At 39.3% G+C, this 15,283-nt stretch overlaps 1 protein-coding gene and 1 long non-coding RNA gene across 6 annotated transcripts in view; one reads left to right on the forward strand and one right to left on the reverse strand.

Moving 5' to 3' along the window:
• Positions 1-2,750, reverse strand: part of LOC116690970 (uncharacterized) — an 11,794-nt gene extending 9,044 nt beyond the window's left edge. Inside the window, exon 1 of the long non-coding RNA XR_004332403.1 lies at positions 2,725-2,750. This is a non-coding gene — a long non-coding RNA (uncharacterized LOC116690970). The remainder of the gene's footprint in view (positions 1-2,724) is intronic.
• Positions 1-15,283, forward strand: part of ulk4 (unc-51 like kinase 4) — a 119,848-nt gene that overhangs the window by 89,900 nt on the left and 14,665 nt on the right. For all 5 annotated transcript variants that reach the window (XM_032518168.1, XM_032518170.1, XM_032518172.1 and 2 more), the window contains exons 33-34: positions 10,578-10,744; positions 13,304-13,405. In XM_032518168.1, coding sequence (XP_032374059.1) covers positions 10,578-10,744; positions 13,304-13,405 — 269 coding nt within the window. The remainder of the gene's footprint in view (positions 1-10,577; positions 10,745-13,303; positions 13,406-15,283) is intronic.

Below are 15,283 nucleotides of genomic sequence, written 5' to 3' on the forward strand. Positions count from 1 at the left end.
TGTCTGTCTGTCTGTCTGTCTGTCTGTACGCACATATGTAAATTCAGGAACCACAGTTCAGTGCTGTAATTGCAATGAAAATATAAAACATAAAGCTATTTAGGACTGTGTTCATTTCTCTTTCTTTTTGTCTCTCTCTTTTACTCATCATTTGATGTCACATTCTGTCTATAAATCTTTTCCTCTGCACCTCCTGCCTCCCCACAACCACCAATACCAATATCAACCCTTCCTCTTTTTCAATTTCCATTGGGTCAGCAGTGCAGCAGTTTACTAGTCAACATCATTGTTGTCCAATCAGCTCCCCCACTCAACAAGAAACTGTCAACCCAGCACTAACACTGGCCATGCAAATCTCTGTCCTCTCCTCTCCTCTCCTCCTGTATTCTATTCTTCTCTCCTATATGTATTAACTTGCTCTCCTACTCATGTCCCTCTTCTCCTACCAACCACTTTTCAAATCTACCAACTCTCCTTTATTTCCTCTGTTCCAATTTTCCCCTTCTCCCCTATCTTCTATTTTGGGCTCCTCTTCTATCTCATCCTCTCCTCTTTCTCCCTTCTTATAGTTGTGGTTCACTCCTGATCAGTGTGGCAATGGAAAGAAAAAAGGAAGAGGGAGAGGAGGAGAGAAGAGAGGAAGCGTGTTTAATTGGCTTTTTAAGGTGTGACAGAAAGAGGAGGGTAAGGGTGGTGTGTAAGCGCGTGCGTGTGTGTGTTTGTGTGTGTTGGGAAGAAGTGAAATAGACAGTGAAGAAAAACAAAATAGGGAGATGTTTTTTGTGCTGGTGTGTGCTTGTGCTTCTGTGTATGAGTGAGATAGTGTAGGGCTGGATGCAGGAGCGTATATGTGTGTGAGTGTGTCTAAGAGAGAGAGAGGAGATGAGGTTTATAATTGGGTAGATTTGCCTCCGACTGAGATAATACCCCCTGGGGAATGAAGACAGAGGGAGCAAAGAGAGAGAAAGCCAGAGATAGCGAAGGAGAACGGAAAAACTGAAAAAAAGATGGCAAAAAAGCAGGAAAGAGGGTAACGATGACAGAACCAGGAAAGCAAAATGGGAGGTAAAAGGGGTAGCACAGAGGTGACAGAGAGGAAGAATGGAAAACACCGAGAATGTGGTGCATTTGGGCGAGTAGACGGGGAACAGAGATGAGATGATAGAGGTGAAAATTTTAGGTTGAAGTGAGTGACAATTTGATAAAGGGAGAGCTAGAGAGAGGCGGGAGGGGAAGAATAACTTGATGTGGGAGATGCTTTTTGAACAAACATATTTGTATATGATCATGGATTGGACCGATTTAAATTGTGAACATGTAGCAGACCAATTTAGAAAGAATAGGCTGTAATCTGATTATACAAGGAAATGAAGCCTAAAGCTTCTCTGCTGAGAGTGAATTTGTAGGCACATTGACAAGCAGACTGCGTGATTTGATAAGGAAATGGACACATCAATAGCATGTAATGCAGCAAACATTCAGTTCAGAAGTGTTCCTGAACAATCCCTTAGCTAACAAAGTGTCAGTTGATTAAAGCATGCTTGTCCTTTTAATTAATTAAATAAGTCTTCAGGGGCTCCATGTGTCTGTAGAATCCTTGAGGGTCTTTGAGGTTCCTCACTGGGTTTGATAGACCACCAATCCTGGGTTTTTCTCTTGACCTTCTGTGAGAAGCTCAGAGGAATGTTTTAGGTAATTGCCTCTCCGTTGGTGTTATCTAGTGTCTGTGGAGCATCTATAAATTGCCATTTAAATTGGTTTCAGGTTTTTTTCCCCAAACAGTGTATAAAAGAAATCTATAATGGTTCTTCCACACCGTGTCCATATGTGTCCAATCAATTATGCCCCTTGGCATAATTTATACCACAAAGATCTGTCCTCTTGTAATGTTTCATGTTAGCATCCAAGAGATCATTGGATTGACACTTTTACATAATACCAAACAATGAGACACTTTTGACAGTATATGTAAGATGTTTTATAGTGTTTCTAGTAGGGGTGTGACGAGACGCTTACTCCACGAGACGAGACACATCACGAGAACGAGCGAGACCGAGATTTAAAAAAAAAAAAATTAAAGAATCCTCGATGAAATATATGAATGGAAAATAGTTTTTTAATCAACTGAAAAATCACAAAATGCAAAACAATTTAGGTGCATTTTGAAATCAACTATATGATGCATGTTAATGATTAATGTTTTTTTTTTTACTATTTTTAATGAATTATATGCAGTAAAGGACGTGCAAACACTGCAAAATGTTTGTGTATAACTCTACCAACCGGTTCTGCTCGGACAATTTCACACGAGAATCTAACTCTTTCCACAAACCGAACAAAAAAATAAACAGTATAAATAAAATACATGTTGTAAATAACAGAAAAATAACACTTTAAATGCAAACAGTAAGTGTATCAATAATCTTAAAACTACAAGTGCAACAGAAACAATTTTTTTTAATTTTTTTTAATGTTTTCGTCGCGGGGGCAGTAGTTAGTAGAGAGCGTGGTGGTGCGGAAGCGTGTTGCATAGTGCTCGTGTTAGCCGCGGTATACGGCATTTTTTTTTACAATGTTTACATATTGTTCGTCTTGTCGTCACTTTCGCCGTTATCTTCCGCAGAAACCAAATGTTGCCACACAATGATTTAAAAGTGGGAGGGGGATCTTCGATAGTAATTTCACGCTCCATCACGCTGACATCACATCGCCTCACGAGACAACTTTCACCTCGACGAGAAATCTCGTCACGTTTTAATCTCGCGAGATCTCGTAAAATGAGATCTCGTCACACCCTTAGTTTCTAGAGTTTATGTTTTGCAGAGATTGCCTTGATACCGATTGATACCTGTGCACTTTGCATTGTAATCCCTGGATACCAGTGGCAATTATTATAAAGGTTTGCAATATTAGGGAATTTTTTTTGACAACAACATCCTACTGGTAATAAGCTATCATAACGTGTGTTATATTTACATATTTAAATGGCAATGTGTTGATATTTCCCTAACCTTAAACCTGACCACAATCTTACCCAACTTTAACTATATTATGTTGCATAAATTAAACTAGACCTTAACCTTACTGGTATTAGGCCGCTCACAAGTTATCTTCAGAACAGTCATATGGAACATTTTGAAGGCGTTGACAAGAAACCTGATTTGTTGTGAGTTCTGTTTTTGGTGTATATACTGTACTTTTTTGCAATCAAATTTTTTTATTTAAACAAATAAGCAAAAGATTGTTTGACAGTTTTTGCTCCTATAGAGTCAGTCAGGTTGTTTTCTTGACCAGTGCATGAATGCTTAATACTGAATGCACTACAGAATATGGTGGAAGTGACTACTTCTGTTGGCTATTGGGTGGGACCCAAAGCATGGGTGCATGTATTCTAGACAACATATTATGAATAAAATGTTGTCTATTAATTTGATGATGGAAATCAAAAAAGGGCTTTTACACAAAATCAGTCACCGGCTGTATCCAGCCCAGGTCCTACCAGTTAGAGGGCCTTAAGGATCACATCAATTATGAGAATGAAATTTTGTGCATTTAGGTATTCAGTGAGCACACACTTGATTGTACCGTAACATGCTTTACTCTATCCTTGAAAAAGACTAACCCAGATCACACATACAGTGGGTACGGAAAGTATTCAGACCCCTTTAAATTTTTCACTCTTTTTCTTCAGCCTTTTTCCAAAATCAAAAAGTTCATTTTATTTCTCAGTAATGTACACTCAGAACCCATCTTGACAGAAAAAACAGAAATTAGAAATTTTTGCATATTTATTAAAAAACAAAAACTGAAATATCACATGGTCATAATTTCAGACCCTTGTTCAGTATTTAGTAGAAGCACCCTTTTGATCTATACAGCCATGAGTCGTTTTGGGAAAGATGCAACAAGTTTTCACATCTGGATTTGGGTATCCTCTGCCATTCCTCCTTGCAGATCCTCTCCAGTTCTGTCAGGTTGGATGGTAAACGTTGGTGGACAGCTTCATTTTCAGGTCTCTCCAGAGATGCTCAATTGGGTTTAGTCAGGGCTTGGCTGGCCATTCAAGAACAGCCACGGAGTTGTTGTGAAGCCACTCCTCGTATTTTAGCGGTGTGCTTAGGGTCATTGTCTTGTTGGAAGTTAACCTCGGCCCAGTCTGAGGTCCAGAGCACTCTGGAAAAGGTTTTCGTCCAGGATATCCCTGTACTTGGCCCATTCATCTTTCCCTCGATTGCAACCAGTCGTCCTGTCCTGCAGCTGAAAACACCCCCACAGCATGATGCTGCCACCACCATGCTTCACTGTGAGACTGTATTGGACAGGTATGAGCAGTGCCTGTTTTCTCCACACATACCGCTTAGAATTAAGGCCAAAGTTCTATCTTGGTCTCATCAGACCAAGGATTTTATTTATCACCATCTTGGAGTCCTTCAGGTGTTTTTTAGCAAACTCCATGCGGGCTTTCATGTGTCTTGCACTGAGGAGAGCTTCCGTCGGGCCACTCTGCCATAAAGCCCCGACTGGTGGATTGCTGCAGTGATGGTTGACTACTACACTTTCTCCATCTCCCGACTGCATCTCTGGAGCTCAGCCACAGTGACCATTGGGTTCTTCTTTGCCTCTCTCACCAAGGCCTTCTCCCCGCTAGCTCAGTTTGGCCGGACGGCCAGCTCTAGGAAGGTTTCTGGTCGTCCCAAACGTCTTCCATTTGAGGATTATGGAGGCCACTGTGCTCTTAGGAACCTAAGTGCAGCAGAAATTTTTTTGTAACCTTGACCAGATCTGTGCCTTGCCACAATTCTGTCTCTGAGCTCTTCAGGCAGTTCCTTTGACCTCATGATTGTCATTTGCTCTGACATGCACTGTGAGCTGTAAGGTCTATATTAGACAGGTGTGTGGCTTTCCTAATCAAGTCCAACAGTATAATCAAACACAGCTGGACTCCAATGAAGGTGTAGAACCATCTCAAGGATATCAGAAGAAATAGACAGCACCTGAGTTACATATGAGGGTCACGGCAAAGGGTCTGAATACTTATGACCATGTGATATTTCAGTTTTCTTTTTTAATAAATTTGCAAAATTTTCTACTTTTCTGTTTTTTTCTGTCCAAGATGGGGTGCTGAGTGTACATTACTGAGAAATAAAATGAACTTTTTTGATTTTTGGAAAATGGCTGCAATGAAACAAAGAGTGAAAAATTTAAAGGGGTCTGAATACTTTCCGTACCCACTGTACCTAAATAAGAAAAGTCACATTATTAAAGCTTTGTGTACACCTAAATTGAACTCAAATTAGCTAAAACATTATTCATTAACTCATTAATCTTATGTATTTTGGTATGTAGGTTTTTCTGTCCCCACAAAACTTTGCCATTTTGCTTAGACATTAATGCTCTGAGCCATCCATCCTGTTGATTCCCAATATAACTCATTTTATAGGGGTTTATAAATAGATAATATTGCAAAGTATTGTAGAATGTCTATTTTTAAGTCCAAACTTCAAAATAGGACAGAGCACAATGGTTTTCACTCATAAATTATTCATCCAGTCTTAAAATGAGCATGTAAAATTTGTACATTTTTTTAATTGACTTGTTAGTATCGACTGAATGAAGTCTGTCTGATTACACTTAGTTATGCATACAAGTCTATACCTGTCAGTCACAGCAATATTCATCAGTACATTACTTGCACCTGCAAAAGACACAGTATTCCTAGTAAAAGCCTGTGTGTGAGTGTGGGTGTGTGTGTCTGTGTGTGTGCGTGTGCGTGTGCGTGTGTGTGTGTGTGTGTGTGTGTGTGTGTGTGTGTGTGTGTGTGTGTGTGTGTGTGTGTGTGTGTGTGTGTGTGTGTGTGTGTGTGTGTGTGTGTGTGTGTGTGTGTGTGTGTGTGTGTGCAACCTTTCACAATACAATTTCTGATCTATAACTGACTGAATGCCTGAAAGGAGCCACACAAAGCTGGATCACTTTGCACTATAAGCACATATCCAACCACACTTGCTATTTTTGTTTCATTCTAAAAGGGTCATTACATTAGCTGCTCACATTACTTTTTTATGGAACTTTGTGAACGTTTTATGCTCAGAACACTGCCAAGATGTCTTTGTTTCCTACAATCCTGATGATTTGCACAGCTAAATTTAGGAAGCCGTGTAGAATCGGGTGTGAATAGCAACCAGTGAAACCTTTCCTTTAAAGTTTTCACAACTTTTCTGCAATAGCTTGGTGCTTGTTGTGCATGAGTTAATCAAGGGTATCAACAGAAGGTCAAGCATGCATTTTAATTTGAAGACTGCCGTTGAAAAATGTTTAACTGTCCTATGGCTTTCAGATGACTAGGCATTCAGTCAGCTGAAAATAAAGGCATTACCCCTGATTTCCACCAACTGTGGAACGGATGCGGATCTGCTCCGGAACAGCAGCAGAGTAACTAGGTTTCCATTAAAGTCAGTGTGTGTATTTTCACTGACTGCGGTACGGCTGCGTTCCGACTATGTCCCAGCTTCGGCAATCCGCAGCCCTCCGGAGCAGATACGCAGAGCTTCTATATTTGCGAAAAGAAAGAGAAAGAAACAAAGAGAGAAGAGAGAAACAAATAAAACATCCGGTTCAATTTTTAAATAATATACACTCACAGCAGATCATATTTCCCTGCACTACACCTTGAAAATGTCATAATGGGCAGAGACGGGCCAGACGTTTTGTGGTTCTGTTTAAGAAACTACATCTGTTATATTGTGGGATCATACGTGAATGCGCAAGATCTCGAGAATCCTTGGGACTTCTGCTGTCAGTCATGGCCGCAACCATTCCGCAACTAATCCAGACCTGGTGAGTATTAAAGGACGGCAGAGCACAGAGCCAACACGCAGCGGAGCTGATCCACAGCCGTTCCGCAGTTGGTGGAAATCCAGGGTTATACAGCCTGCAAGCAGTTTATAAAAATAAATGGCAGTAAAAACCATCAATCCACAATGCAATATAGACTCTGCTGTGCAAGCACTGATTTCCAGCCTTTCACTACTTTCTTGGAACTATTGTAGCCCTCCCTTTCCAAGACTTTGCCTTATCTGGTCTTTGTAGCCAATTTTAAATCAATACGTTGTGTGACTTTTTTAAGGATTTTACTGTGCTGTGTAACATTTTTTAAATACATGTCTCATGTCAACCAAGTCAAGGTGGAGTGGAAGCATAAAAACATAAATATTGGCTATTTACTGCTGTTTTGTCTAAATATGACTGTGGCAGACATTGTCTTTCTCAGTAACAAAATTAAGACTCCTCAAAAGGGAATTTTATGTCCTTATATTCCATATGAACACCAGTTATAAGCACACTTTGTGCTATCTGTGGAAACTGCCAGTATAAGCATATGCCTCAAGTCTTTAGGTACATAATCAAAGAGTAATGTTTGTTTTGATTAATTGTGTAGCTATAACGCCTGGTTGATAGGTGGCTAAATTATCAGGAACATTTAGAGAATTTAATTGATAGAATATTCCCGTTATTTGGTAAAGATAGCTGTGTTTAGTGATTGCAGCTATTCTCAACAGATAACAGAATAATATTAACATATACAGTACATGAGCAACTATCTAGAACAGAGTTTTTCTCTAAACAGGACTGCATTGTCGGATCACATTAACAACAATAGAGGTCTGTGTTTGACTGAACAGTCCAAAGTAGTGCAGTCTGTTTACTTAATTATGAGGCAGCTTGACAAAGTAACAGCACATCCCACTGACAGCAGGCTAGCTTGATAGCTTTCTAGTGTCTGCAGTGTTGCACTTTCACTCACAAAAATAAACACACACATTCTAAATAAAGATCTATTGGAATGGAAAATAACACTGGGTGTGTGTTCCCCAGTGAAGACAGTTATTTATCTGTTACCATTTTTCCACAGAAATTAAAAGGAAGTACAACCTTGGAGTTATTGATAGCCAAAGTATTACAGTGTACTTGTATTTGAAGGCATGTGTCATGGCAACCTAGTCAGGGCAGAATCTAACCAGACTATACAGAGATGTGTGGTGAGAACACCCCAAAGAAAGAAGCCTACATTGGCTTACTACACAGATTGAGCTGCGAAATGCAGAGTATCTTCTATGTCATGTTATATTTAATGAGTGAAGGAACATGGCTTTGCTCTATAGTAAGTGCTATTTATTCACGGCTTAGTAAAGGATAGCAGCTTTACAACCTGTTCTACATTGGACAGTTTTCATGCAAGGGGTAGAGTGAGGGAGGACACAGAGATACAAAGAGAAGAACAAAATGTATTTTTAGATGAGCGTGTGAATTGATTTGTCTTTTGTTTCTGCTGTTTGTGTTCCATTCTGTGGACTTGGGTGTGTTGCTACTATCAGATTTTCACAGAATTCACAGCTTTAAGTTCCATTTAAATAGTAATCGACTTAAGAGGGACAGTGTCCATCACGTTGCACAGGAGCTATTGATTCACTGTGAAGTCGAGTCATACATTTTCTCAGGTCAGGCTCAGGTATGTAATTATTCTTAGACATGTAGAAGATAAACGGAGGTGTGTTGGTTATTTGGAATGTAGAAGTAGGTGGTTACTGTGTATGATTTGAGCATGAACTAGAAAATGCATTTCTTGCAGAAAATGCATGTGAATGCTGAATAGCTAAATTGCTAAAGCTAAACTGGATTAATAGCTTAAATCTGTAAGAAGAAGTTGAAGTACTGATAATAGTAGGAAAAGTGGGAATAGTTTTAATAAGTATGAATTGCATTGACAAGATGAATATAAATGTTAAAAAAACATACATAAAATGTGTTAAAGGTCATGTTTGTAAATGAGAATTGGTTCTCAAACAGTTTACCTGGATAAATAAAGGTTAAATAAAATAATACCACTAATGTAAAAAAGATGTGGAATTATTATTATCATTAAGTTTTTTTGGAAAAGCTAAACTGGATTGCTGGTTGAAATGTGTAAGAAGAAGGTAAAGTAAGAAATGTGGAAAGTGATAATCGTTCTAATAATATGATATTGTTAAAAGTTAAATAATAGCCATATTGTATGAAAGCAGTAGGTGTTACAACAGTGGCAAGCGAGTGACGTCCATTTGGCACACATCGCGCCACCACAGAGGTAAATGTCAGTGCGGCTGCTAGAAAGTGCAAATCTCTCTCTTTTTTTCTCTCTGTCTATTTTAAAATGAGTCGTGAAGACAACAGCAAAGCCCATCTTTACTTTAAATTAAATCAAACAAAGAGTAATGTTCTCCCCTTGTCTTAAAATGGTCAAAAATCAACACTGGAGTAACTTACTTCCTTGTACAGCTGCTGCAATAAATATGCAGAGGAGGAGGAATCAGAAAGTTGTCACTGCAGACCCATCATTAAATAGCTTTATTTCTCTCTCTCTCTCCCCTTTACAATGACAATGAATGTTTGTAATGTTAGCTGACGTGTAACGCTAAGGTTGTAGAAGCTGCGTCATGCATCATGCAATGCTCAGGTTGACCCAGGTTATCATTGAACTGTCATACCAGGGATACAGTATACCCATGTTGACTAGCTTGGTTTGAATTTCCAAAGAAGGGTTGAACCCTGATCAGACAACCCTGGTGAAACCCTGGTCATCGGTGTGAAAGCGGTATAAGGAGCAGGCCAGCTGGAGCATGCGATTTCAGTTTTGTTGGGAAATAAATCTGCTATTTGTTCAGCAACATTCCTGCTTTGCGTCAGACAATGTTTGCACCACTCTTTGTGATACGCTCTGATGCAGACATTGAGTGACTGAGTTTCTTTTAAGTTAATTTACGACACACCTGCGCACAATAATTATAATATGTGTATAAATTAACTGTAATGTTAGATGTTAGCCTTAAGATGGTTTTTAAGGCTCTGTTCTCTAGCAAGGACATCACCCACTGTAAGTCACGCAATACACACCCATTATCAATGCATAAAAATCCTGAAATGAACACTAAACTTACACAGTAATTTTACAAAAACTGTTTACAATATCAAACTGCTGAGATATAGCCTAATAGCTGAATCCGTCCTGAATGGTTTAAAGTTTGAATTGCGTCTGTAGGTGAAACTATAGAAGAGATAGATTTTGAAGTAGAAAAGGATTTGAAGCCTGCTCTCATTGGCTTTAATTGTAATTTTTTTTTAATTTAATATTTGAAAAAAATATAAATAGCAGAACAAATGTTGAAGAAGTCTCATCATGTGCTTAAAGGGCTGAACATTTTGATATTTGAATGTTTTTGTAGCTGAACGTATACAGAAGTTAGAGACAACCAAAGAAAGTTAAACCAGATAACAATACTGTGATGCTGCTGAATCAGCATTCACACAATTAATGAGCTTGTGAGCAAACTGATATTTTAGTAAATTTGATATGATGACAGTGGAGGGACAGAATGTGTATTTTGTCTACATGACCATGTGCTTAGGGTCTGTTGATGATGTTACCTGTGCGATGATTAATGTATCTACTTGTATGTTTAAAATTGTAAGTTGTGATACCAACAAGTCACTGTATCCAAAAATCCTTTAAAACTTCATCCAATGATTTTTCCTCTACTGCACAGGCCTGATAGAGGTGGTGGTGAGCACCCTTTCAGAGGCTGCACTAGTCCACCTGGATGGAGAGGGGCATGCTGAGAGGAAGATCAGCCATCTTGTGTTACAAACCCTTCTGGAACTGCTTCAGAACATCCTAAAACAAATATCTGTTGTTGTCCGCTCAGCACTGCAGGTATGACCACTCAAACACAGCCAATGGTAATAAGAAACTCACTGACCTCTCTTGGTCGCCACAGATCAGAACATACACTAAAAACATTGACTTTTTTTTTTTTTTTTTTTAATAGATTTTCTTTTAGATAGATAGATTTTTTTTCTCCTTTTTTACATCACACAAAAAACATAAACAAACAAATAGACAAACAAACATGACAGGATAAAACTAAAACTCCCACATACAGTTCGCATGTCAATCTGTCAATGACTGAAATGTCCACAGGTGGAGTGGGAATCAGATATAGAGTTCATTACTTTAAACCCATCACAATAGTCTTGGTTGGTGCTAAGTTCCAGACAGAGACGGTGGCTCTGCAAAATAGTCTTGGGAAGGAACTTGTCTTGGTAGAACATTTGCACCCTGCAAAATAAAACGCCACATACAATATTAAATTAAGTTATAGTAACGTGAGCTATTTTAATAAGATGGATACATGGTTAGATGTAATTTGCTCCTACCAGTGTATCGCCGTGTGTATTTTGTCCATAGCAAATCCCCGCCAATCGTTCCAAAAACGTCCCAGTTAGAGAGTCAATGCCGTAAACATATTCTTTGTTAATCTTTACAATCATTCCTCAAAAGAAACTTGCTATTTTCTGCGTGTAACTTGCCATCTTTAAGTTTGTTTAAGAACGCCCCCACACACAAAGAGCGAATGGCAAGGAACATCCTCCATAACATCCAGTGGCCCCGGATGTGAGGCAGTTATCCTGGAGATGTACTGCTGTTAATCTGGACTACTGTATCAGCTTTGTCTGCTTGATTAAATACCTTGGAGCAAATTATATATTTTCTTATTCTTGCTTTTACAAGAACTACATGTTAATTACAAACCAATATCCTTTATATTATATATTTCCTTCATATTATATATTTCTAAAAAATCACTGCGTTACTACAGTCCTTGCAAAGAAATCCTTAAAGAATGGCTTCTTTTATATTTCATTTTTTAAACAATTCTTGGCTTGTGTGTTGTTGTGCTGTATCATGTTACATTGGTCCTTATAGGCTGCTGTTTTTCCTCACATTGATTCCCCACTATTTACCAATTTCATCTCTGTTAAGCACAGACTAACCAACAGAATCACAAAGTCAATTCCCTCAAAATGTTGCCCTTGTATCATGGCCCTAAAGGTGTGTGTGTGTGTGTGTGTGTGTGTGTGTGTGTGTGTGTGTGTGTGTGTGTGTGTGTGTGTGTGTGTGTGTGTGTGGTGTGTGTGTGTGTGTGTGGTGTGTGTGTGTGTGTGTGTGTGTGTGTGTGTGTGTGTGTGTGTGTGTGTGTGTGTGTGTGTGTGTGTGTGCACGCGCACACCCATTGATGTGCGCAGTGGAAGCTAGCAGGTTTAAGCAACTGCAATATTGAAGTTGTGGACTCAGGAGAAAGCGGATGAGGTCCCGAACCCTGGGACACCCAGTACTCACAGGCACTACACAGAGGGCCTGTCTGGCTATGTCCCTGCGGCCTCATTATCACCACTGGCTTTGTCCTCAGCTTGCTCCACCACACACACACACACACACACACACACACACACACACACACACACACCAGCCCTTGTCTCCCCATAGTGTGCACCCAGCCCAAGCCATACATATTAATGCTTGGACAGGGGGTGGGGGAACTAAAGGGGAGGCAGGGTAAAAAAAACTGTGTGGAAGACGAAGGACAGAAGATGGAGAGGAAAGGATGGATGATCGAAGGGAAGAGACAGAGATGGGGAAAAAAAGCAAACAGAATGTGCAGAGGAAATCAATTCTGCCAGAAATGCAAAGCTCATTAAAAAGAAAACTTCTGCCAAAAACAAATTCATTTGGGTAATAAGGTCTGATAAGGAGAGAGAGGACGTGACTAGACCACTCTTCCCAAACTATTATTCCGTTGGTCAAGAGAGACAGAGTCAGAGATTATATATACCACAGAAAAAGGGAGAGAGAGAGCATAACAGAGAAGAAGTGATTTAGGGGGAGTTAGAGAGAAAATTTGTGCCAGTATTAATCACATTATTCCACGACTAATTGGCCTGAAGTTCCACTGTGGGCATGAACTGAACTAAAATAGGCCAAAGTCAGGGACAGAGGTGGTAATGAGGAGGGCAGAAAAAAGAGGAGTGAGAGGACTGATACCTTAAATAACTTTATGTGACAAATAAATAAAAGTATTCAATCTGTGTTGTCTTGAACACATCTTGTGTTTAAAAAAGGGTTAAATAGCCGAACATGCAGAAAAACTATTTCCTCTTTTTCTCTCTCTCTTTCTCTTAGTCTATCTATCAGTGTGTCTTTCTCTGTCTGTCTCAGTCTGTCAGAATCTGTCTTGGCAGGTCTCTGGATCCATCATATGACTGTCAATCTCAATAAATGATTTAACGTGTGTGTGTGTGTGTGTGTGTGTGTGTGTGTGTGTGTGTGTGTGTGTGTGTGGTGTGTGTGTGTGTGTGTGTTGTGTGTGTGTGTGTGTGTGTGTGTGTGTGTGTGTGCGCGTGTGTGTGTGTGCGTGCGTACGTGTGCACATAGAGCCAGAGGCTATCTTGTCCAGCAGTGGAGATGGAGGCAGCAGAGAAGCTACTCCTAGAAAACAGACCCCTGAGCCAACTCAGCACACACCTCATTCACATGGTGAGACCAATACTGTGTGTGTGTGTGTGTGTGTGTGCGCGTGCCTTCCATGCATACATACATATTTTTCTGTTTGCTTCTGCATGGATGTTTGAGTGAGTGAGTGAGTTAGAGAGAGAAAGAGAGAGGTTTGTCTGGTTATGTGTTTGTTTTAATATGTTGTGTCAGGAATAAGTCTCTGGATATTATTTATACCCATAATAGCTGGTTGAGTGAAGTACTGCCAATTTGATTTAGTTCAATTCAACTCCTTGGAGTGAAAGTAACACCTTATGCAGCCCTTTTCACCATTTGATAATGACAATTACAGTCACTTGGCCACAGTACACCTGTTTGTTAGAGATTTTACAAGCCTTATCATTTCACAGCTGCCCTAAAAATTATTTTGAACTACTTATAACAAGCTTCATTACTTGAACTTGTTTGATCTCCACTTCTTTGTTGTTTTGTAGGTAAATTGCAGGATATCTAAAATAACTTTTACATCTAAAAGTGAAACAGGGACTTCATAAGAGAGCAACACTAATTAGACTAATTTTTCGAATCTATTAAGACCAGTAAAACCATATGCCACTGTTGCGGTACCTAGATCTACAGCTTCCTCCCATACTACTTAAACCTATTCCCACATCTGACTCCACTGTAAACAGCAACACTACTGATCTAGCTCATTTTAAGGTTATTCCTTCATTAGCTGTCTTCCAAAAAGTGTGTATGCTGGTATAGTATCATAGTATTAAAGTTAGTCATAATTTTCAAAGATACAAGTAAAATGCTTGTAATGCACTTTCATTCAGCCTCTGTGTCCTCGTTCTAATTCCTCAAACTGATTCAGTTAAAGTAGCCAAGCTACAGATTACATAGCATTCTTATTTACTGGCTATACTATATGTGAAATTATTGTAAGAATGTTATATAAACGCAGTTTGCTCCTTGAACATTGCCTGCTGCTCAATACAGATGAGTATTGTAGTTTACTGAAGTATTTACACTACAGCTACTACAAATATTAATCCACCAAATCTTCAGAAGAGGCTCTTATATCTTCAAGTGCCAGCACAGAATGTGATGTAGTCTGAAAAAAAAGAAAGATAAGACTGAGTACAACCTTGGCCTTTCTGCTAAGAGAAATTTGGAAATGGTATCCCAGTAGCCATTCATACATCCACACCTTCTGGCAATATAAACACTATTGAGGATTAAATAATCACTTCAATTCTGATACTAAAGAATAATGTGATGCACAAATAACTCCCTGCTCTATCTGCATTATTATTATCTCAGATTATGATTGAAGGACTTTAATATTTGAGTTACAATTAAATGTAATTGCTTGATGAATTGTGCCTTCTAAAAGATCTTTATGCTGACCAATGATTGGTAAGTATTTCAAAACAAAACGAGAAGGTAGAGGAATCTGTGAGCAAAAAAGAGTGAAATAGAGGTGTGAGGATGAAATCAGATTCACAGGCAAGTGGAGAGGATGGAAGAAAGATGTAGAATCCATGCAAAAGATATATAGAGAAGGTCCTGTGAGGCATCCTGGGAAGTTAAGGAAGTAAAGGAGGGGGAGTAGGAAAGTGGGAGGAGGAGAAGAAGAGGTCTCAAGGGACACAATAGAGGTTTTTACTTATACTTGACACATTGAATGTTGGGTGGGCGTCTGTGTGTGTGTGGTTGTGTATGAGCGGGTTAAGGGGGCAGCTGACACACCCCCAGCCTCCGTGCAGCCCCTTTGCCCCATGGGAGATTAGTGAAATAGAAAGAGCAGCAGCATTAATATGATTCCTGAATCTAATTAAAATCGTTAAAACTTGCTTGTGTTAAAAGAATACAATTCTGACGAGTAGTTGCTTGCAAGGCAAGTATAATGATTTA

The sequence above is a fragment of the Etheostoma spectabile genome, chromosome 6, assembly GCF_008692095.1.
Source record: "Etheostoma spectabile isolate EspeVRDwgs_2016 chromosome 6, UIUC_Espe_1.0, whole genome shotgun sequence".
In the NCBI taxonomy this organism is placed as follows: domain Eukaryota; kingdom Metazoa; phylum Chordata; class Actinopteri; order Perciformes; family Percidae; genus Etheostoma; species Etheostoma spectabile.